At 40.6% G+C, this 26,101-nt stretch overlaps 1 protein-coding gene across 10 annotated transcripts in view; it reads right to left on the bottom strand.

Annotated features, from left to right (window-relative positions):
- The window catches only part of LOC105284583 (RNA-binding protein Musashi homolog Rbp6), a 589,200-nt gene extending 565,883 nt beyond the window's left edge, over positions 1-23,317 (bottom strand). For 9 of the 10 annotated variants that reach the window (XM_026970601.1, XM_026970605.1, XM_026970600.1 and 6 more), the window contains exons 1-2: positions 22,335-23,317; positions 18,702-18,742 (exon numbers count right to left, since the gene is read on the bottom strand). In XM_026970601.1, the coding sequence (XP_026826402.1) occupies positions 18,702-18,742; positions 22,335-22,399 (106 nt within the window). In that variant the 5' untranslated portion in view covers positions 22,400-23,317. Of the gene's footprint in view, positions 1-18,701; positions 22,077-22,334 lie in introns of those variants that run through there. The other variant, XM_026970603.1, reaches the window with a different exon arrangement.
- Between the last annotated feature and the right edge of the window lie 2,784 nt (positions 23,318-26,101).

Genomic DNA, 26,101 nt, shown 5'->3' with positions numbered 1-26,101 from the left:
CACTCGGATGCGGCACTGACGTTGCCCGATGCAATAACGCGCGGAAGGACATGACGTGCACCGGAGTGCACACAGTGTCTGCCATATTGATTGGCTTGCTCGGTATTACGTAATGTCATTAACACGTCGCTTACACATGCGCCTAACCCCGTCCCGGTCCCCGCAATGTGCAACCCTTCAGTTACCATAGCGCGTGGAGGTCCACCCGCTCCCCCGCTCTCGCCCCCGTCAAACGAATTCGCACGCATACGCACCCCGTCGCAGCGAGAAACGCACGGACGTACCATTAGACAAATAGGAAGGAAATGGGGGTTTTGTGCATGCGTATGCATATCGTAGCCGCAGGCGGGGACGGTTGCACACGTACGAATACGAAGGGATGCATAAACCGCGGAATAATGCGTATGACGAGTGCAGGATGCATACGCGAATGTAATGACGCACGTGAGCGCGTGCGCCGCGTTGCAGTCCCACCTGCAGCGGTAATTGACGGTCATCCGTCAGGTTTTAACTAAAATACAGGTAATCACGCATCGGCCATTAATTTGCAAACTGCGACGCCGCGGCGTTTACAGAAAATTAAGCTTTTGGCGGAAAGAGCTCACAAATATATGGGTGTGTGTATCACTTGTGAAATATTATATATATGTTTGAAATCTCGGTGCGTTTTATTTTTAGTACATTCTACAGATCTTGATAATGTTTTCTTTAATTAGAAGATAATAATCTGTGTACAATTGAGTAAAGAACGTTTTAGTCGAAAAACTTTTTCATGATATATCTTGATTAATATAAATAAATGGATTGACGCATGTATATAACTTTATACACACCATATTCATAAATATTAAATTAAAGCAAAAATTTCATTTATCAGTTTATACGTAATAATTCTAGAACACCTACGGAATAACATATAACGAGATATTTTAATAATGAGTTATATTTTGCACCTCAGGATTTCCAAGGTAGCTAGATTGTTGACGACAATCCTCTGAACCGTTACAATCTCTCTTCTGCAAAACTCATCAGCCTACGATGTTGTACACATCGAAATTTCCAATCAGTCTCTCTATCGTTGATATTTTTCATGCACGCCGCGATGTATCCGCTTTCGGTAGTTTTATTTTTTTTAATCAATCCCTGTTTGCATAGGCGTAATTACACGCGAGTGCTTACATGCGTTCTGATGCATATGTCAAGCGTGGACAAGCGGGTTCCAAAATAAGTTCGCGTGCTTTATTTTTAGCGGCGGCTTATAAATGCATCCGCACTGTGCATTCCAAATACTAGTTGTATGTCAAGTCACGGAGCCAATGATGTAACTCAAAATAGCCTCACATTATTTCTAGAAAGTTGAGCATTTGTCTAGCAGAAATAATTTTAGATAGTTTCAGATATCTTGAAATATTTTTCCAACGAAGATCACATCATGCAATTTCTATTTTTGCTGAATTAAATTAATCCAAGACATTTATTTTATAATATATAGCACCGTATGTATTGCATGTCTTATATAATAAATTCTTAATTTTCGGAACTAACATGAATACACCGCTACTTTTGTATAATATAAAAAGTTATAAAACATATAAAAGTTGAACAATGATTAAAGAGAATCACAATCAAACGTCAATTAAACAATTTTTTAAATTGTAATGGAGAAAAATATTATAGAGTTCATATTTGACTACATATTCTAAGTTATAATGCCAGGATATGTTGTTGATGGCGACTGTACCGGAAGAAGACTTACAGCAAAAAGGTGTGCAAGGCCACTGGTACCTTCGACTGGTACCTTTGGCTGCGGCCTCGAAGGTTCGTAGGGTGTTTAGTCGCCAGAGAGAAAGGGACAGGAGATCGAGAGAGACGAGAAGAGAGGTAAAGACAAAGGGAAATAAGACGGAACACCGTGAGAGAAAGACGAAGAAAAGAACAGGTAGAAGAAAAAGAGACAACACAAGGAGTCTGGTGAGGTTCTCAGTTGGAAGAAACTAAGAAACTGGAGAAGGTGGAGAACGAAAGACTGGTTTCAGAAAATCGTGGGTCTACATATACCACAATGTGAAAATATTATAGCATAAATTGGAAATTCGAAATGTGAACTAAAAATGCAAAGCTCGAAGAATATAATTATTGGATTATTGGATTACTATAAATAGAAATTACATAAATTGTTTTTATGTAATTCGATTCAATACATTAGATTTCATATTAGAGTTTTTGCAATACCGTCTTTTCAGATACGCATGCGCAATTTCGTCTTTCGACCAATAACGTGAATTTAGCGTTCACCGTATCTGAAAAGACGGTATTGCAAAACCTCTCATTATCGGCACAATATACGGTAATATCACCTTAATGCTGTTATTCGTAAGAAAACATGCATAGCAGCGGACGGCTATCGATTCGTCGAGAGATTTCGTAGCGAATTTCACTCGGCCCGGATTGAAACAAGTATGTTTCGTCGGACTGTCGCATTTAGTATTCCTACATCATGGTGTCTACTGCCGTTCTCTGATGACATTTCGCGTCTGTCCCTCCGTCTATAAGACCGATAATGCACAACCTACCTAGTTTGCGGCAGCCCCCTGGAAGAAATCGTTACCGTCTGCGGCCGGTGGTATGTAATATTCACGACCAAACTTCCGCCGCGCGTTCGCGACTGTTAGGCCACCACGATGCGGGGAATGATTTTCTTCTAGTAACCCACTTGATCGACTATATATATATATATATATACACGGGCTGAGTTTCTCGTTTTCCGCGCGTTTAGCCCTTTTCCCAGTGACCGAATTACAGAATCGAAGAACTCGCGAAACTCTAGCGGCGGCGTCTATTGCCTCCAATAAATGACTTAATCACCAATTAGCGTTCAAAGAATAGTGGACGCGTCAATTAACACGATAATTCAGCGTGTCTAGAGATCCATGGTAACGTCAGAAAAACGCAAAGAATGTCCAATTAAGATTGAAATTGAGAAAGAGAAAAAGGTAGAGAAAAACTTGGAAACTCTTGAAAATATTATTTAAAAAAACGAGCATTCATTTTTAAATGGCATTTAACTACTGAGACTGTAGAATGCATTCATCCTGCATTAATTAGGCATTAATAAAGTTATTCATCAAACTACTTATTTACATCGCCTTCGTGGCGATTTAATATGATTGGCCGCAAATTAATTAGAGATACGCGGAGGCTGAAAGTTGGACGACTTTTTGATTTCCATCGCGAAGTGATGGAAGACGGTCGGCGTTAAAACTGCGGCGGTCGGTGACCGTGCAGGGTTTGGCAGCCACTTGTTGAGTAATCTACTTAGTTCGACGGACGAGCAGCGCAGAGGAAGGGATCGGGAATGACGCGACGAAAAAGGGAGAGGCAAAGGGAGACTGTAGGGAAGTGTTACTCGGCGCAAGTATCTTCATTCCGTTAACTCTTAGTTACTGGCGTTTCCCGTACGGCACATTTATCGCATTGTTCCCAAAGCCCTCTTTGCAGATATATTCAGCATTCCAGAATTATAATCTTGCCTTTCTCGGCCATCAATTCTTTGATCAAGATTAATTTCTCTCAAGCTGTTTAAATGCCATTTCTATATTACAGTTTTGTATCATTTTTCTTACGATATTTAAAACGTGATATTTATTTTAAATACTTATTGCTTCATATTTATATAATGATTTAATTTAAAGTAAATTAAATTTTTATTTTATTTTATTTTCTTTAAATTTACATTTAAATTAAATTTAAAGATAACTGAATTTTATTAGAGTTTATTTAAAACAAAATTTGTTTAAAAATTATCTAAGGAATATTAAAAATATTAAAAAATAAAATTTTTTGATATTAATTGAATTTTGACGAAATTGTAATGCAGTCAGAATTATATACATTAATCAAATCGCGCATTTAGTGTTAATCTCAGCACAGGTTAATTTATTTTTCGAAGTAACATCTTTATAGAGCAACAATTCAGTCGGCTCACTTGAAAAAGCAATCCAGCTTTACGAAATGTAAGAACTTAACGCAGAAGGATATTCCTTGAGAATAACACTTTGCCTCCTAATGTGGCGTATATAATGCTCCGCGCGAGCAGTCGCGTCGCGGAAGCTGCGCTAACGACCGAGGATTAAAGTTGTCGTGTTCCTTCCACTTTCTCTCGTGCTTCCGCGAACGCATTCCCAGGGGTCCGCATAAATTTCTGCTTCGTGGTACATGAAAGCGCCCGAAAATATCAGCCGCCCACGTGGTCAGCCGCAAATTTGCGAGAACCATGTGACGGATCCCGCACGCACGCCGAGCTTCGTGCCGGATTATGTAAACGCCGCACAGTGGCATTCTTTCAGAAAGACCTGGCGAACAACAGACTCGTAGTGAAATAATACGGGAAGTGTGACATAATACGTTTCCAGACGCGATAATTTACGAGCTCGTGATACATAACTGCAGAGCTATTCTAGTTCTTCATTATTAAATGGACGCATTCCTTAGCATCTCAATTTAGATTCTGAAACCACAATGGTACCCCCCAAGGCTTCTAAAGGCCGAGTAGTATTAAACTTGAAAGAGACTGCAAAGAACACACGGAATCTACACGATTAAATCGATTAAAATCTGCCTCGCGACCCGTAGATTCCAAACGTAACGATCTACAAAGAGTGCACGTTGTGCATCTGAAACTAAATGTTGCTTAATTGTAACAAAGTTCCTTAATTGCAACATCCGAGCTCCATATAAGATGGTCCCACGGACAAATGCAACGGAAAATTGTAACATCGTAATTCACAGTAAATACGGAACACGAATATAGACTCGAAACTGAAGAGCTAAAGCGCTTCACCGTTGCTTCCAGTGATTTTCTCGCATTAGAGTCGCATGTCGGAATAAAGGGTCGCATTTGCCAGCTAGAGCCCGCGAGTAGTTACAACCACGTGACAATGGTGTCACGTATGCCCCATAACTGTTGCACGATGCGTGCGTGTACACGGGGGGGATACAAGCGTGTTGGGCTAGGTAATGGACGAGCATGGCGAGTCCATTAAGAAGTAACCGTTGTTCGTCTAACTGGCTCGATACGGGGTGGTCTATCCACTCGTATGCGCGCGTGCACGCGTGTACGTGTGTCTGTATCTCGTGCTTATAGCGCCCTATCTAGAGCCTGACCTAGCCTATAGTGCACGAGCAATGGAAGAAGGATGGCACAATTCCGCTGAGAAGTGAGCCTACATGCATGCCTGCAATAAAAACGGGAACACGCAAAAACTGACTTGTCTGTTATAAAACGACTTATCTCTTCTATACTTCTTGGATCTTCAGAAATTTACGTTTTTTTATGTCGGGAGTTGAGAATCGCAGTTGGAGTACAGAGAAAATTGTTTTCTTCTATGCAAAAGAGAAGATGTTCGTTATTCATTAACGATTTTCCTCTGAAAAAATTTAAGGCACTAATCCGATTCACTCATTTCATTGCAATATTAGCTTTACGAGAGAGTGTATATGTTTTCCCATTGTTTAAGAGATAATATAGAAATCACAAGCAAGCTAAAGATATAAGTAAGAAAATTATATTTTTATTTTTATTAATTCTCATCGTATTTCAGCATACACCAAACTTTTTAATACACGTTACTTATAATAACAGAACGCTACTTTGCGCAATATATGATACGTCCAACTTTTCATAATGTTATTTATTTCATCATAAAATTATTATAAAATAAAATAGAATATGTTATTATCTTATCTTCGCTTCCAATTAAACGTCTTAGTTATATTGCATATAGGGAATATTACAGAAGTTATTATAATCAATGTGCCAAATACTCATTTCTATTACATAATAAATGAATGTAAAGCGGAAATATCTGTTCATTCTTCATTGATGGCATGAGTTATGGAAAGCAACACGACAGTTAAAGGGTTAAAGAGACTTCCGTATGAAACGCTGCGCGCCACTTTCGAGACCGTACCGGTGACTTGCCGCTAAACATTAATCGATCGTTATAAATCCCTGAATGTATCGGGGACATAAGATGTTGCTCTATAACCGATCGTGGCTGCGTGCATGGGATGGCGCATTCACATGTTGAAATGTTAAACTGGATAAAATGATACCGTGCCAAGTAGAAGAGAACTTTCCTTCTCACGGTGTTTTACAATTTCTCTACTTTCTATTGTCCATAACTTCCCCATTTCTTTCCCCCTTACGTATTGTTAATTCATGAATAAATTTTTTCTTAAAAGCTTGGTGCTCTTTGTATTACTTCTATGGTAGTTTCCGATGCTCATCCAACTCACACCGAAGAAAATTCAAGTAGAGTATTAACAAAATTAGATGCTCCACTACGGCGTAGTGACTACGCGAAGTATCAGGTATTAAAATTACAGCGCAACTTCATGACGAATATTTAAAAATTATATGAAAATTGTGAAAATTAATATCATCTACGTGAGACAGGCGATGTATATATACGTACAGTTTCATAAGCTAAGAACGGACTCATATTCGAGGTGCATCACGTTCGCTCCATGACATTTTCCGAAGCATGCTCTTCCCTTTCGACGATCATCCTTACCGCCGCGACGTAACCCAAGCCACTTCGTGTCAGCGACGAGTCAGCGTAAAAACCTATCACCTTACCCGCCTCTATCTATATCCGACCGCCTTTTATCACGTCACGGAAAGCACTCGCAAGTTCCACGGGAATGACTTAAGACGAGTACGGTTCGTTTTGGACCGAAGCTACAGACAAACCGCTCAAAATAAAGGAAAGTGCTTATGCACATAGTTTACGCAACAATAATTAATAGTCGAAAAATCGTAGAAAGAAAAAAGTAAAATTCTTTCTCATTTTCGTGTGAGCTCCTTCTATCTATTCTGAGTGACTAAAAAAACATCGATTGTAAAAAGATCAACGTGCTACCAAGTAGGTTTTTAACGTGGAAATCGCTCTCAAAAAGTATTAAAATTATAGGTCTTTATGGGAATGCGGCAATCGTGTGTCAGTTTTTAGACCACACGAAAGCTCATTCGTTTCAACATTTGCACATTTTATTCGTACGTTTCCTTCGATGATCGTCGAAGTAAGGCACATAAATTCGCCTTTGTCTCGCAAGTTTCGCGGAAGTTTTTCACTCGACGTAAAAGGCATGGACGTAAAAGTTGGCCGCAAACTCTGACACGCCGGTACCAGGGAGGCCGATGCGTCGTCAACACCGATTCTAATTTAGATAGTCACGGTTAACCACGTGCTGACAATAGCTCGTTTCGGATGATCCCGATAAGCTTGCGCGCACCGTGTCGCTCCTATTGCGGAAGAGGCTCTCAGCCTCAATATTTTTCGCGATCAGCGTGCACGTCGTCGGTCGAGTTTCACGAATTCTCGCTATCCTGATCGCGAATTCAGATTCGCCTTACAGATCTTGTTTCGAAAATTTGTTCAAGGTTTTGCGCAGGTTTTCTGTGTTTATTTTGTAGAAAAGGAAATTGTTGGTCGTTATTGCACAATATTGCACAATTTATACCAAAAATGTAAGAAATATTTTTATTAAAGCAAGCAAACAGAATGATCGAGATGTTATGAATATATTTGCAAATATTTGTTACATGTGCAACATGTTTTTCTCCTACCGGACTAATATTTATAAATATTATAAAATAAGCGTAAAGCCGCTTGGCATTCAAAAGATTTGTTCAATGTGCATGTGAATGAGAACATGTTAAACGTTACGTTCGAATGAATACACGTTAGATGCACCATTTCACTCGTAACTGCGCCTGCGGCCACCGCAGGTAAACGTCGCTTTGAAAACTGATCCGCACTGTATAATTTTGATGCACAACAACTATACATAGTAATTAATATATCAGCTTGAAAGAGATAAATACTGATTAAGGTTAACAATGCAATGCACGGAATGATGAATGATCAGATAGTTAATCGCCAGCTGATTAGAGAGCGACGCAGTTGTGCTCTGCTCCACGTGGACAAGCATTTATTTACTTCAGCGAGTCGGATCGGATTACGTAACGCGACAAATCAAACTTATGCAACGTGTAGGTAGGTATGGTTATATCATGTACCGATTAGGTGCAGCTACATATAAATAATATGTATCAAATACCTCAAAAAGCAAAAATTCTCTCGCACATACATTTTTATAAATGAAAATTATATCAGCAATACGTGGACGAACTGAAAGCTTCAAGAACTGAGAAGGAAGTAGCTTCAAAGAAAGCAAAAGTTATTCCAAAGTACAAGAGATCTCGGAAACTGATATTCCCAAAGTATCACAGCTAAAGTTACATGAAAATTAGATGGAGAGTCCTCCGATTCAACGATCTCCAGATCTAGAATTCTAAAACTTTGAAACTGCGCGAACTTGAAATTTATTAGAATTTATTAGAAACTGATATTCCCCGTGCAGACTCCGAGTATTGCGATTCTCCGAGTGTTAGAATCCGTCGATATCGGCATTAGCAGAATTCGTGAATGCCATATCGCGCAAGGGACAATCTTTAGATCCAACAAATTGGAAAGTTCCTGCGGATTCTTAGGCAGATTGCAAAATCCTTTTTCAGACGTACGCTTTCGGATGTAAATTTTTGCCCGCATGTAATCGCGCGGCTCCGATAATGAGCGTTTCGGCCGAATGAAGTTCTAGAACGTGCGAGAGAGCGGCGCGCATCCGCGGCACAAAGTCACACCTCACCGCCGACGCAAAGTGGGCTAACCCCTTAATTGGAAACGTTGAATGAATTCGAATCTGCTGTGGGGAATGCGAGAGGGGGAGGAAACGCGGGGCAGGGCAATATGAGTGCCATTGTCGGAAACTGTAGCGCTCCGATGCCATGCAGGATATCCTCGCGACGCGCAGCCACCCGCGCTCCTGCATCGCCACCATTCACATGTTCGCCAACGATTTTTTGTTTTCGTACAGCTCCGCTAACTGCAACTCTGCCGTGCCTCCCGTTCCAAAACTGCTAAAACTTCCCCATCCCTCAACGAGGGAGTTCGGATTTGAACAACGGGCGCGATATAGGTGCGAAATTGCAGCCTCGCGTTGTAACGCATTAAAATACATCGCCGGCAGCGATTAGGATTAATATGCGCAGTAGCGAGATTGTACATTTCTGAATATAATCCGCAAGAAAGTAAACAATCATCAACTATCCTCTTTCGAGTGTTAAAATTTATTAAATCAAAAACTAGTAATATGTAACGCGCATGTTAGTAACATAATTCAAGATATAATGTAACGCGTTTTTCAAAAACTTGTCAATATCGCATGACGCGATTAAACGTGTAGTACTTATAATCAGAACGAAGGATGCAATTGACGAGAGAAGATCCTTTATTTGCGTCAGTTACAACTGTGCACCGACTTCCTCTTAGACAGCGCGCTAATTACGGCCGATTAATGCTATTTCTTATCGTCGTCGAATCGTTTAATTGAATCTCTTAGTCGCCGTAAATACGATACACGACGTGAATCTTAATTCGGTATCTTGGCTTTCAGCGCTTGTGGCGCATTTAATGGTATTATTTCGAGCAATTCGAACGTGCTGCTTATTGGATCAAGAGATTGAGGGACTTAGTGACGATAATGTTAAATATCGGGTTTTCAGATATAATTATATATATATTCTATCAATTTTACCATTCTTCAGAATCTCAAATCCGCGAATTCCAAAAACTGCAAAATTGTCGGATTTAAATGTCGAAAATTTTAACCTGACATTGCAGAAGCGTAGAACTGAGCTGTGTATTAACAACACGATATTCCTCAATGAAACAATTAATTGTCATAATATCCCAGCAATGCATACATTTCACGTACATGAAACATATATATTTACAATATATATCAAAACCTATTACTTTTTTATAACTCCATGTGTAATTTTCCATGTGTTCCGAATCTTACGCGCGATCCATCACTGAAACAATCATTACCGCATCATTATCCTGATATTACATCCCATTTGGCGTTACAAAAGACCTCACGTTTCCATTCATTCATCCTTCGCATCTATTTCTCTCATCGTTCCGCAAGAATTCAATCTTTCAAGACGCGCCCGCAATCATTAAAGCATTAAAGCACACGCACAAAATTCCATCAGAAGACACCGAGAATCACATCGCGGCTTGGAGAGCCGGTTCTATTTTAGAGCGATTGCTCGAAATTTGTCGTCGCTGGCGCTTCGAGCGATCCCCACGATGGCAGGCTAAAGCGCATCGGACTCGGTGAAGGCGAACTGCAAGGCACACGACTCAAAGACCGCCGATAACGAACGTTATCGAGCGACACGTAGCGTAAACATTTATGCTCGTATCAACGCGATCCTCCGCCCGTCTCGTGTCGATCCTGCCGCTCCACCTTGCAGTGCTCGACCGCCGGTGCCAGAACGATACGAGCGGCACGTGCGTCCGACAGGAGAAAACGACGAAGCATCTGGCGCGAACGACCGCCGGCAGAACGGGACGAAGAGAAGGCAGGAACGGTGGGAACGATGCGCTGGATGCACTCCACGATGCACCACTCGGCGTCCGTCGTCGCGGACGGATTCCACCGCGATTCGGAGCATGTGAAGCATTGGATGCAGCTGTTCCACGTTCTATAGCTTTCCGTATCGCGAAACGGAAATGTGTCGGACAGGATGATCCTGGCGTTCCATTCGAAGCGACTGCGATTAATATAATATTATATTGATTACGGAAAACCGTACTGATAACTCTAGCGTGATTCGGAGCGTATGAAGCATTGGTTTTACAACTGTTCTACGTTCTGTAGCTTTCCGTATCGCGAAACGGAAATGTGTCGGACAGAATGATGATCCTGGCGTTCCGTTAAAAGAGAAGCAACTGTGATTGGTATAATATTATATTAATTGTTATGGAAATACAATTTTATATTAATTGTTACGGAAAACCGCACTGATAACTCCACCGCGATTCGGAGCGTATAAAGCATTGGATGCCACTGTTATATGCGTAGTTTTCGGTATCGCGAAACGGAAATGTGTTGGAGAGGATAATTTTAGCGTTCCGTTAAAAGAGAAGTGATCGCGGTTGATATTAATTGTTATGGAAAACCGCACTGATAATAACGCGAAAACCCGCGTTTACCGGATCTGGTATTATTCTTTCCTTCGTCGACGCGAGGTCGCATTATTATTTATATACTCCCTTTTTCTCTGTTTGCTACATTCGCACTGTCATTTATGTTAGCACGAATTGTAAGAAAAGATGACAGTTTCTGTAGGCAAAGATCGTTACGTTTATTTACATTAGATGAGAAATTGTTCTACTCGAAGCGCGCAACTCTCGACTGCATTCCGGCAAGCATTAATGTAATACGGAAATGTTAATGCACATTTGGGATACAAGCGTTTGCTGTTTCGTAAAACGGTAGCATTGCAGAGAGATCGCTATGTGCAATCTGGGAGAAATTACTATTGCGCTAAGTGACGTCAGACAAATCTTACTGCTGCTCAAGCACTAGATGCACACGGCAAAGGCACTACGGTGAATTGGAGCATACGAAGCAACAGCAGCATATCTTAAATGCAAGCATCTCAATTTCACGAAACGAAAGTGTCGTAAATACCAGCCGCGAGGATTATCGCGCGCTATCTAAGAGAAATCATGACATTGGTTGCAACGCAATTCTACGATGCACAATCGATTCACTCCATGGCGCATTACATTAATTCGTGCACGAAGCATATCAATTACGTGGCATAAATGAAGGAGAGAGTGAATTAATGTGTAATGGAAAAAATTGCAGTGGGAATAAAATAAAACAGAATTATATGAATTAGATAGCAGTAGAAATTAAATTTAAAAATTATTTCAAAAGATATATTTTTCACTTTGGAATTCGTGATGGTATTCTCACATATTCTTACGAGATACTGATACTGCTAAAAGTTATATACTTTCCTTCGCGATGCTATTCTTCTTTTGAAACTCTATTTTCCATATTCCACGATTGAAACGGCCGATAACAAATCGAAGAATTGTCGTCATAAATTATAACACAGGTCAAGTACGTGACTCGACCTACATCTCCTATCGCCGACCATTCTAAGGAAATTAATATTTAAACGGAAGAAAAAGCTACTATCATGTAATATTATCGGCCAATAAATGTAAAATACTACACAAGATAGACATTATAACGTCATATCATTTGTTTGATTAGAGAGCAGCGGCGATCATCTGTGGCTTATCGGAACTTTAAAGAACCGAGCAATATATCGGATCAGAGTATCTATTTAAACAGGCACTATTATATCCATATCAGATTTCCAATTTCGTCCGGATATCCGGTATATATTTTTAACGTAAAATCGATTTTACAGATTACCAATTCTCTCATTTGTTTAAGTGTTTTTTTTTTTCTTTTTTGCAACTTCCGGCATTGCACGCAGTGCTCCTTTTTATCTCTGGCCAAGCTTTGGCTTATCTCTCGCCGACGCATACGAGGTCAGAAGAAAGAAAGAAGGAACGGGGAGGAGAGAAAAAAGAACGATCGTGACGACGGTTTGCCTGATAAGGGAAGAGGCACCGACTGTTATGAGATTCTTTCTAACGTACGCGTATCGGCACAAGGCGCCTCTTGTTCGAGATCTGCGAGCCGGAGCAAAACGAGATGCTCGCGGATAAGAGTGTTCGTCGACCGTGCGAACGCGACTACCGGTGCATACATATTCAAAACCACGTTCACCATCGCCGACCCATCCGTTCCCTCCGAAGGAAGATCTACACGCGGAAATGCAAAAGGATATACAGGATGTCCCGGAACTACCGTCATTTCTCTCCATCACTGTTCTAAGAGTCGAGCTGAAACACGGAACACTTGTCTCAACGTTGAAGTATCGGCAGTTCTCAGAATTTTAGAAAATACGGAGATCATAGAATTTCGACAAAAGAAAGTGTAGCTTCAGGAGCTTTTCAATTGTAATATTTTCATATTTTATCAGAAGAATGTGAATGACAAGTTCTTTCTGCTTTCCCTCTTATCTCTCTTCGAAAAGTGAAAAAGTATGTCACTATCGCGTGACCAGAGGAGCGAATTATTTATTTATCAATCGTATCGTGTCATTAAATTTATGAAATTATAAAACAATAAATTAGCTTCTCTTGTAGAATGAATTTGACATAATTCTTTATAGAAGCATATCTTCGCGGGAATATATGTGTCAGTGTACAACTGTACACTATCAGTGCACACTTTTCGCAGTAGAAACGTCCGCAGATGAAGCTAACGGCAAGGACGCGACGATACATTAAACTGCCGCGAGGTGAAAAATATTTATCGAAGCATCCGTTAAATCGTAAACGGCACCCATCTGCGAATAATATTTCTGATGCCACGACAGTTCGTGTGTTCGACGGATGCACATTGCACCGAGCGAAAATTTGCCATACCGCATCGGATTGCATGTTTCGGTGAAATATAGTGGAAATATAGTTTACCCTGATCAAAACAAGCCTCGATTTGCGTTAATATTTCAGAAAAATAGAAGCGGAAGGGGGTAAAATAGAAGAATATTTATTTTGTTCATCGATATTTGGAATATCCAGCCGTAATAGATGATGCAACTTCATACTCGTCACAATTACTCGTTGCATGATTTAAAAATAGTACAGTTATAGATATAAAATCGTTCAATATTCATGAATCGCGAAAATAAGCGGTACAAATTATTGAAATTGAATCACTGAATACACTGAATATCACTGGATTTGAGTAAACTTTTGCTTCTCTAATAGTATCTCTTCATAGTCAAAAATTGTTTCCATGGTGTTGCATATTTGTTCAATTTTAATTTAATTAAAATCGTTTCTCTCTATAGATTAATTAATTAATACACATATCCTAGGATATGTATACATATTACGTATCATGATATAAAAAAGGACAAAAATAATTGATTGCGAATTCAATAATTAAAGAGATATTGGTTCATGTATTAAATTACTTTTAATAACGAAATTAAATATATCAATTTCTATTGATATTTAAGTTTTGCTCCTGTATCTGTGTTATAATATACTTATAGCTACAATTTATAATAGAAATCATTTGATACCGCTAAGAGAAATTAATTAACAAATATTATAGATACAACTTACTACGCACTTATCGAAATTGGACTAAAAATAAATCAAACGACACACATCCATGCGAAATGCGTCATTCGCGTTAATACGCAACTTACAGCTCGTCCAATTCAACCCAGACCTACCTAACGTACTATTTATAATCCGCTCTCTAGAGTGGTACTAATTGGCGTTGTTTAGGGATGACGACGGCGGTATTCTGCGTCTAATCGACTGACGTGTGTCCCGTTTCGCCCCACATTAAGCTCGTACATGCGCAACGGCGCGTGACAAGCTTTGTCATTATAATCCTATCAGAAAATGTAATAATTCATAATAAATTAATTAAAAATCAATCCAATCATCTTGAAGTGCCGAAGGAGAACAATCAACTCTAGCAAATTAACAATCAAATACAATAACAATTAACATCAATTAATGTTCGATGTGACCAAGTTTTTTATGGAACTTTTAATTTTAAATTTTATAAATCAAAGACAATAGAGAAATTTTGACAGTTAATTAAGACTTGAAATGATTGAAGCATCATTTCTATTGACAATGGTCACGTATTAAACTCTGCACTCGAAATTCAACGGCTGACGCGCTTGGCGAAATTCGCTCGCGAATTTTTGCCGAGTTATTTCCCTATGCTGGTTCGTCGCTCTATCTCCGTCACTATGCCTGGTCGCCCATTAAAACGGCCGGGTGCAATTACGTTTAAAAATAGCGAGAGAGTCGAGAGTAGTCTGTTGCGCTCGATTGCATCAGACACCACGACGACGACGACGACGAAGCGGATGGCAGCGAAAGATGCAACCACGAAAACAACGACAACGATGACAACAACAACGATGAAAAAGACAATGACAACGACGACGACGACGACAGAGACGTCAGAGGTTTCGCTCGTCTGGATTTGCGATCGACTTGCGGCAGCTGCAAGGATCGATAGTGTGTTTCTTCATGTTTGGCATATCATTACCGTGAATAATTTATGATGCAAAAAGGTCGATATTAATCCCTTTGCTACCCAAGTGAAAAAAATTGCTCATTAAAAATCGATATTCTCTAATTATCTAATTATTATAGCAAAACAGCTCTACCGTTGAAAAGACATTATGAACTGCTCTGTATCGGAAATAAGTATGCGAAGCGTATTTGCGTTTGTTGCGGGAATTTCTCACATCAGCGGTTGCATCGAGGGTTGTAAAGCTCGTACATTACTCGCCCGAGATGTGACGAAAATCAGGCGTAAACTGACGTGTGCTTGTAAGCTTCGAGTAGTGTACATTGTTTCCACAAGCTCTGGACCAGTCCCAAAGCGTCAGTCTAATGTTTAGATCCGTCGAAGATGTCGTGGCGCCCGCTGAAACGCTATACAAAACCACGGATTGTGAATGCTCTCGAACGAACCTACGTGACGCCTAAAACCCAATTTTCAGCAGACATAATAAGACGAGTATCACATGAGTCATATTGTTCGAATAATAATAATCATATTAATGCAGCAGAATTAATTAATTCGCAGTGTCATCTCCGATTTACCTATCTCATAAATAATCCCATTTCTGCTAATTTGATGTAAAATCAATCATAGTGAGGAAGAGTTTTGCATTATAAATGAAGATTACATTATGAATGTTAATTAGGATAATCTCTGAATTGTTTAGAATCATTCATGAGTTAATTTATTACGTAGTAATAGATTCTATCGTTCTAGCCGATGACATTCAACGATATTAATGTGATACATGTATTTTGTCGAGTAACGTAAAATGAAATAACGTTTTCACTCATATATGAAAAAATTAAATTAATGGAAAAGTACATTAACCAGAATTAAATTTCTATCTAACTAAAAGATGCTTTTTCCAATTAACTAGCATTATTATATTAATATGTTTCATTTTATTTCGATATCATATTATAAGTATAATATATATAATATGAGATAATATTAACACATGGCACATAAAATGTGATTGGAACAATTAGTACGGTTACATACAGTTTAATCGATCTCATTACAAAAGGTAAATAGAGTTCATATTCATGATTACTTTCCACATTGTTAACATAAAAAGCAGAAAATAAGAAACCTTAATTGCGTATTTTCCAATTACTACGCTAAATGTGAACGTAATGATTCATATTCTTCGATAAATTTTGTCACTATGTAGGATGTGTAGGTAATGCACAAACAGCTCATTCAATACAAGTAACTTTCAAAGTGAGGCATGAGTTCTATGCGGCTCCACTTTGCGTTGTACGGCATAAAATCTGGTGCGAGAGAGGAGAGAGAGAGAGAGACACACACACACAGAGAGAGCCTTGGCTATCTGACCTCATTTTGATGCAATTTAGCACATGACCCTTTCAAAACAGGACGGCAGAGAGCGTAAATTAAACGAAAGTTGATCTACTGACTCATGTTTACACACCGGCAGCTTTATCGTTCTATGCCAGCGCCAACGCCAGCATGGGGTTTTAGGCGAACCCTACGTTTCACTTGAAAAGTTAGGTATATCGGCGCTTTACACGCCCACGAAGTATATAAAAGTTATTGGGCTACATCCTGACGGCTTGCGGAGAAAGAGCGGATTATGGAGCGGGAAAACGAGCGAGATGGCGAGAAACAGGCGAGATGAAGGCATGACTTACGCAATAGCAGCAAATAACGCTAATGAGTTCACTCCTCGTACTTCTTTCAAGCGGCGAGGCTCTCCTTGAAAGGAACTCGTTACTGAAGAACTATCGATATTCAAACCATGCAACGTAATCTTATTATGTATTATACCTCTCGCATATTACGTATTATATTTTAGTTCTTCAATACGATAATGTTGTATGTGTATATCTTAAATATTATGAAAGATAGTAACATAATATTGTCTTTTTTTAAAATAAATTAAAAAATAGTAATATATTATGTCTTATTATTCATGATAATAATCAATCTTATCCAATAAAGTTATTATTATAGCAAATAGCATCACGATATATGATGTGTAATTAATTCGCAAGGCAACATCTTTTGTGAACAGAGCGGATGCAGGTAACGAGGATGATTGGCACGCGCACGCGGGCATCATCAGACCGATTAAATGTCGCAAAAAAAGAATACGAATGCATGATTATCATAAGTGCTCTACGAAATGCGCATTTCCGAGCATCTGCCAGTTTTTTAGCGTATCTTCTTCACGCATGGTATCATGACGAAATATTACCTATCATTAAAGTGTTAAGGTAATAATCGTACACAGACTATCATAGAAGAGAAGATAAGAGTCAGGATCTACTATTTGGATTTCTCGCCATTATCATATTTTTCCTCCGACATCTCAGAAATATGTTCTCTTTGCTATATGTTTTGTAATAAGAAAAATATGTATAACAAGATGATACAGCTATATATGTATAACTGCGTGAAATATCGAAAAAATGTATCAGAGAATGTATCGTAGCATCCTCAGTTTTTTAAATAGATGCGGCGTATTTGCAAAAATATTAAGCAATGTCACGCAACGATGGTTGACACAGATTTGCCTCATTTTTCACATGCATGATATTTTTCACATCTTTATATTATCTTACGTGTAGAGTAAAATCGAGTTGTACTATCCCAGTTTGCTCGTTATTCTTACAACGCCTTTCCAGTGTCAGGAGCCATTTCTTTTAAAAATGCTTCGTGTCGTGGAAAAATATAAGGGGATGAATGTAGATGAAACGAAGCTTTCCGTACCTCATTATTTGAGATGTGAATGTAAAGCAAAATAGGTTTTAGTGTTTACAAAGCCGTGTGAGTAGCAAAAATATAGACAGCACTATATAATAAAACTGGGCATCAAAGTTCTGCAATATTCTTTTTTTTTTGTGTAGGAGATTTCTCCTCTTGCATAAAAAGATACTTTTCAGAGACAGAATGTGGCATCCTCGTCATGAAATAAAAAAAGTATGTCATGTTATAAAACAGTACAAAATGTAAAATTTTGTTACATTCTAAAATTTTTTAGATAGTATACCTTCCAACTCTCTTTTCAGATGTTTTCGGACGATATTTTCCACGAAGTAAAGAAACATCCGCATAAAACAATTAAAAGCTTTGAAATAATTGCCGAAATTTACTTTGTTGCTTAATTAAAATCCATATTTCATTTTACAAAAAAGGTGATTCTATCAGCATAATCAACGGGATGTCGCTCAATGAAAACAGAACAAAATTTGCAACATAATAGATTGCGAAACTTTACGAAAGAAGAGTTCGATCATCGAGGAATCCGTTAGTCAGATTCCCGTTAATGATGGCACGTCTCTCGCAAGTAAGTCGCTGTTCAGCTTGTTGGTAACGATGTTCCTCAACCGTGCCACTGCATCGCGAGAAAAACGCGTCGTCAAGTATACAAGTCAGTAGGTAATAACCGTGAAGACGCGCGGAAGGGGATAATGCCTACAACGGTCAGACAAGGCGCGCTCTCACGAACGGGACTGGTTCACGAGTCGTGCGGACGATGAATATCGCCATCGCGAGAGTGCATCGCGGTTTGTCAGTCGGTGAGGTATGATCGCTATTACGTGTCTGCCACATACCTGGACTGGTCTGCCAAGATAGGCCGCCGATGAACATTTTCCTAGAAAAGAAAGACGATTCCATCAGGCTCGTCGTCCGGCCGCGGGTCGTTGACGTAAGAGGAAGCGGACATGAGGAGACTGCCAGCAGAGGGTAACTTCCGGTTGCTACTTTGCAACCCCCTGCGCAGTCTCCCGCCCTCAGCGGCAGGTGTCACCACACATCAACCAACAACCAAACAACACCCGTTTCTTCTTTTCTCGCGGACACGTTTCGTCGCGACTCGTCCGAAAACCGGATGTTCCGACAGAACGCGAGCTATGCAACCCCTCCTCGGACCGGCACTCCCGTTTCGCATGCTCGAGTTCCTATTCCATACACACTGATAACTATCGATCAATCCACTAATGCGTTGGTCCACTATTTATTATTTGTTTTCTATGATACATCAAGAGGTTTCATTCATTAGAAACTTCTGCTGAAGGAACGATACAGCTGTGATACAGCTTATTCTCTTTAAATTATCAAAATGAATTGATTGAGGACTCGACGGATGTAAATAACACATACAATTAGTTCTGAACAATGTGCAATATTCTAAGTGGATAATCCAGCGTGATCACTTATTAATCACTATCCGGCATCTAGAAGTTAATGCGGTAAAGGGTCCAATTTAGAATTCGTTCTTGCATCTTTCGATCTTTAAAGTTCGAAAGCCTTTAAGTCCGCATAAGATTTCTTTTCGAATCCGACAGAACACAAAAACCGAAGAAACTTTGACGACCAAATTAATTACGTTCGTTTGGAACTTTCTCGTCAAGGAACCTAGAATGAACACGTGTCGCTTATCGATCACTGTGCCAACGCGGAAAATCCGCGTGCTATTTTACGACGTTGTCATAAAAGATCGATGAATGATCCGTATGACTGTGAAGTAACAATTTATGATTCAACAACATGTATTTGCTTACAGCCTTACGATACGATTTTGGTACAGTGAAAAGCTCTAGATGAAGATCACTATCTCTCTATCAAGCCTGTGAAACAATAAAAAACGACGGCATATAAGCTTTCTAGATGGGCGGTGAGCGTGACGCGAACCGGTCCGTAAATAAACCGGCTGATCGGAAGACCATCACCAGCTGGCGTAATCGCCAGTTTCCGAGGAAGCGAATTACGCTTCCCGCACAGCCGGCAGCGACCATAATCGATCCACGTACGCGTCATTAATTAGCCGACTTAAGTATCCGTCAGCATGCGTCGATAAGGAAACGACCTCCCCATCCTTTCATTCATGATCTCCCCTTCCCTTCCATTTCGCGGGCGAAGTGGTCCCCACTTCTGCCGGTTCTCTTCATCATCGCCGTCGCAAATAATCGCGCCTCGTATTATTACACGGCGAGATAACGCTCCCGCTTGGTGGACGTAATCACGTGGTGGCGCATTTGAACATCGATTTTCCGAGCCGTGATATAGCCGTCTTCCTCCCACGCGCTCTCTCCCCTCCCTCCACTCCTTTCCCCGCCATTTCTCTGTAGCTCTATCCACCTCTGCAGCTATCTCTATTCATCTTATCACCTATCTATCTAGATCTTCCCAATTGGAAATATCAAAGTGGACTACCGCTTCCTAGCTCGTAATCATCGCGAAAGTTAGATCTGAAATGATTATCATCGCGACTTTGACCTAGTAATTGTTTGTTTTGTTCCGATAGTAATGTTACTTAATGTTTACGCTTTTCTATGAAACTAATTTCTTTCGAGATTGAAATGAAATGTATGTATCTTCGGTTGACTGTAAATTTTGTATTGACAGATAAATAGATTCAAATAAACTCAGTATCTTTCGATATCTTATTATTGAATATATATTATTTTTTAAAACTTTAGACACATCGAAAAGGATTGAATTCTTCAAACGAGACAACTTGACATTACGTGATTGTATATTATTTATACACCTATAATTTTAAAAAGATAGAATTGACACATGCTAAGTATTTAAAGAACACTTGGAGTATTCATAATAAATTCATATATAATTTATTCTTGCAAATAGATTTCTATCAAGTACTCAGGAGAACATAAGGAGATAATATGCGTTATTCCGCTTCTTCAGTATCATTAAAGACGAAATTAGCAACTAAACATTCATCAAATTCAAAATTCACGATTCCTCATCATATGGACAGTAATCAGACAGATGACAGTAATACGTATTCAGAGGATTTCCGGAAAAGAACGTGAAACGTTTATTACTTCTATCGTTATGAATATACTCGAAAATATGGTTTTATAAAGTTGTCAACCAAAATTAGGCAGCATCAAATGAATACTAAATGATCTGGTAAAAATTTAATCAATTTGATACACCCTTCTCTTATTAACGATTAATAACATGATTTGATCAGTGCAATCACAAACGAAGCAAGCGCAACTATGATCGGGCATTGAGGATATCAAATGAACATTAAGTCGTTCACAGTGCGAGCTACTGAATACTCGATTTGATCTCTCACAGTCGTCATCATTGTGCAGAAACGTGATCAGATAATTTTGTCAACCACAATTGAAACGCAGCGAAACCATCACGTACTGCCTCATATATTAAAGATAGTATCAGGTGACTGTTTGAATCGGGCACAAATAATCCAACGAATAAAATCGACCGATACCTTACTATCACTTCTGTCAGAGACATGACATCGTCAGTTTGTCAAACATAATCAAAGCTAGCTAAGACCTTTGCGTTCTTCATCATCCTAAGTGCATCAACTGAACAAGTTTTAATTGCTGATCGCAAAGAGGCTATTCCAAAATCCCATTGAATTTGGGACTGTTGCGTCGTTTACGGGGAACAATGGTCATGCTTTCATCTGGAATGATCACGTGACAAGAGGGCACGCGTAATTCCGGCAGAAGACTCGGTCCACCACGTGGCCATCACGAGGCACGGTCTTCACGTGTGGCATTCCAGGATTTCGCATTCTTTCGAGCCCGTGAAGTGTGCCGGCTGGCGGCAAATTCGAAGGTGGCGGCATCTCCTCTTTCCCCCTCCTTCTTTCCATTCATCCGACTCTCTCCCCCACCCCCGCAGCCGCCCCCGCTAACGCGAGGGGGAAGGGGTAGCAAACGCTGAAAGAAGGGCGCCACCGGTCCGAGAAGAGGCACGCATATTCACGCAAACATAAACACCATGCGTGTCGCGGGATTCGCGCCGTCGCGTCGACGGCAACCTGGTCGGGTTGAGGTCATGACAAGCACCGATCCGTACGAAGGAAACGACCGACATTAACCGGCACTGAGCACGGAACAGGGTAACAGAAACACAAGCTGCTCCGAAGACGAGCGATCGTCGCGCGGCATCGTATCAACGCACTGAGAACGAAAGCGCCCCATTTTCCCACCCGCTCCTGCGTCCACCCTCTCCTTTCACACACCCACGCACTCACGCATACATACATCCTCTCTCGCTTTCTCTCTTTCTCCCTCCCTCCCTCCCTCCCTCTCTATCCGTTCCTCTCTCGTGTGGTCGATCGTTGATGGTCGATGTAGTGGAACGTTTCGGGGTTGCCTGGGAGTTGTAAACGGAGGCCGCCGTTCACGTGGACGGTGACAACCTCCCGCACCCTCGTTTTCTCTCTTTCTCCATACCCTGGATCGTTCGGCACCTCGGCGGGCGAGCCGCTCGCTACGATCTCCTGGTTCTGGGGCTCCATAGCGGCGCGCGACGCACGATTATTCGTTGTCGTCGTCGAGGCTCTCGCGTGCCCGGGGTGGAAAGACGGCGTCCGACTGTTCACGTATCCGTCCGAATGAGTGGTGCCAGTGGTTGCTGGTGTTGTTGTTGTTGCTGTCCTGGTCGGTGCTCGCGGCAATAATCTCGTCGCCGACGGCAGCGGCGAGCGTCGTCGCGATAATGCTCGTGACGTATGAGGGGGTGGTGTCACGACACGCGCGATGACTTCCCTCGGGACTCCCTCAACGGTCCCAGTGCTCCAGTTATGGTTGGAGCTTCCACTTGTAACTTTTTACCTTTCCTTCGTCTTCCTCTTTCTGTCTCTCTCTCTCTCTCTCTCTCTCTTTCTCTGCCTCTATCTACCCTTTGGCCACTCCGCGATCACGGAGGGTAGCGTTGACTGATAATCGCGCGACACTACGACAAAAGCGCGATTATTGACGCTGATGGAGACGCGCGGGCGGGTTGAGGATCAGGACACCCGCAGGTTTGCCGCGCCGAACGACGCACGATGACGATGACAACGACGACGACAACGACGACGGCGACAAGGATGACGACAACGATGAGAAGGACGAATACGAGGACGATGACGACGACGACTAATAGAGTACACGAGGAAAAAAGGCTGTCGACCTCTCGCTCGCTCTCTTTGCTCCGATATTACTCTTCTCTTGCCTCCCTTTGGCGATAACTTTCTCCTTCTCTCTTCCGCTCTCTTCCTCTCTCCGCACTCTCCTCACACTACCGACTACTAAAAACTAAGGAGAAGGTGAGAGGTTACGTGGCTGCGCGGTACGGCGACTACTGATGACGGGCGGCGGCCGGTACTCGGACGTGCGACGCGCTCTGCGAGAGGTTCGACGCGACACTGCGCTCTCGGCGCGGGGCGGGGGGAAGGGGCGTCGCGGGGAGAGGGGCATGCAACGGCGGCGGTGGCGGCGGCAACAGCAGCGGCGGCGGCGGCGGCAACGACGGCGGCGGCGGCGGCGGCGGGGAAGAGCCAGCACTCTTGCGGCGGGGGAATCGCGCAGTATCGCGCTTGCGCTATCCCCACCCGGATATCTAGCCGCGAAACGGGGAAGGGAATGCCACGACCGCGTACCCGCCTCCGGTTGCGGCCTGTTCGCCTGCTCGTTTGCTCGCTCGCTCGCTAACGGTATCACTAGCGTTGAAGCTAGCGCGAGCGAACGGGCGAGAGAGCGAATGCGATCCTCGCGCGAAAAAGCCCGACCACCCGCGCGCCTGCACCACTTGCTCCACTTCCTCGCCTCCGCGTGACCGACCGTCGAAAGCGCAACCCTCGCGCGAGTGACAAGCGTATTGTAGATAAATCTTTTTTTTTTATTTAACGTTATCTCATACGCTTTCATTTCCCGATTATATCTATCATTTATATTAATCATAAAACGATATTTAGGATGTTAATACTGCGTTCTACCTAATTAGATGACAGAAACAATCGGAAGTGATTGTCGATTTAATACACTAGTATTGAGAGCATGCAGTTAATAGTTGCCCCACGATTCGCTCGTTCACGTACATCTCACCCCCTGTCTATTAATTTGCCTTTCGATGCAGTGCCGGTGATTATCGATTTGATCGGCTGAAACCTCCAGCAGAATTTTTGCTTGCTTCTAAAGTTTATCGGACCGCGTGTTTCCACTAGTTTTAATAGAACCGTCGAATGAGCGGCTCGTTTGTGCAACAAATCATCCCCAGTCGTTTGCCTTTCGATTTGACGTCGACCTAATCGAATTTTCAACGCGATCATACGATTTATCCAACGTTTGTGATAACGCGATCATTCGTGATAATTCGCAATCGACAGTTTTTTTAGTAAAATACTGAACAGAGACTTAATGAAGTCGATACTACATAACCGAATGTAAAGGTGTTTCAGTGAATTGAACGTCGAAAATGCAAATTGCTAATGCAATCTTGTTACCTGATTAATTTCAAATAAATGCTCTTCGAACAAAAATTGAAGTCAATTAGTTAGCTAGAAAATTTCGTGACACGTAAATTGAAATAAAGATATAAGAATAATTAATCTATTAGCATAAAACAAGCATTAATCGATTAGTCATATGATTGATATAACATATTTAAATATTTTTAGATACTATTCTTTTTAGTGCTATAAAAGTTTATAAATAAATTTGTCAAAAGTTCAATAATCGAATTAATTGTATCTAAAAGTATAAGAAAAATCTATAACACTAAATAAAAATGTAAAATATAAGATTAAATGATGAATTTAATACAACCTATATAAAGATAAATATACGAATGCGTAAATGAACGTATCGCTTCAGCAATATGTTACGTATGCAGGTGTAATTAAATTAGCACGGTCTCTGTAAACGATTTTCACGATCTGTATTGGTCTATTACCGTATTCAATAACTCGTGAGAGGGCATCATGCATCGCATTATGTGGAAATGGTAATTTAACACATGGTATCGACACGTGTCACATTGTGTGTCTCGCGTTATTATTTTTATTGCACTTATTACGCTTCTTAGAATCTTACACTTAATGGCCAGTGATCAATTAATTACAATTATTCATGACATAAATCCGAAGCAGCAATGTTCTGCATCGTTGATGGTCAGCTTATCGATTGAAACTTCATATTGTCGATATACCTTATATATCGTTTTGAAGCAAGTCGATTGATTTAAATAACAAAAATGATGTGAAATTTGAACAAATATATAAAATGTGTAAAACTACTTTGAAATAGTGCAAATAAAAATTAGGAAATGTGTAGCTGATTGCATTGTGAATTTAATTTAAAATGTTCTCTGCTGTCATCAACATTGAATTAATTGCACATTTACATTCGATTATCCTACTTGATAATCTCGCACTCTTTGCGTTCATAACTAATGCAAGGTTCCGGCATGGAAAATGGGCTATATCTGCACGCGTGTTCTTTTAAGATAACAGGTTGTCAGTTACATCACACCATTCCAGTGCAATATTTCTTCTCACAATCTCACTCGCAGAACAATAACTGATGATCACACGAGATTCTAGCACGCATAAAAATACGTTCTTTCTCTCTGTACTCTTGTCTAGCAAAACATTAAGCAAGCAAAAGGAACAAAATATGCTGAACTACAACCAATTCGATAATAATTATCTTAATTGAAATCAAATTCGTATTACATATTAAACAGGTTTGTGTAATGTCTCATATATTATGAAACAGCCGTTTCATAACAAATGTATTTTCTAACACTATACTGTATATACAGTTGCTAAAGCCGATGCAGTTGATGTGTTACATTAAAATTAAATTTTAGCAAATATAAATTTATAATGTGTCTCATAATATATGTATCACATGCGAGAATTTCTTAATACTTTTTAATGTTGAAATTTGAACATATTAATAAATTGTTAAGAACTCTTTATCAGATATTCATAAAATTCACAAGTTTAAATAAACGGCGGACCAATTGCAAGAAATCTGTATTCACAATAAGTAGCTGTGAAGACTTTCCAGCTTGGCGCTGTCACAGTCGTGAACGTCTGTTCCTGATGATATATCCCACGGGAACGTCGGGAACTTGCCAATCACTATTCGGGGATTTACGCCGTCCCCGAAGTGACCTCACGGTAGCTCATACAGAATCGTCCTAAGCCATGACCTGACTGGTTGTAGCGCAT

This window comes from Ooceraea biroi, chromosome 6 (genome assembly GCF_003672135.1).
Source record: "Ooceraea biroi isolate clonal line C1 chromosome 6, Obir_v5.4, whole genome shotgun sequence".
Taxonomy (NCBI): domain Eukaryota; kingdom Metazoa; phylum Arthropoda; class Insecta; order Hymenoptera; family Formicidae; genus Ooceraea; species Ooceraea biroi.
The sequence above is the reverse complement of the archived record's forward strand: the minus strand, read 5'-3'. Positions and strand labels throughout refer to the sequence as shown.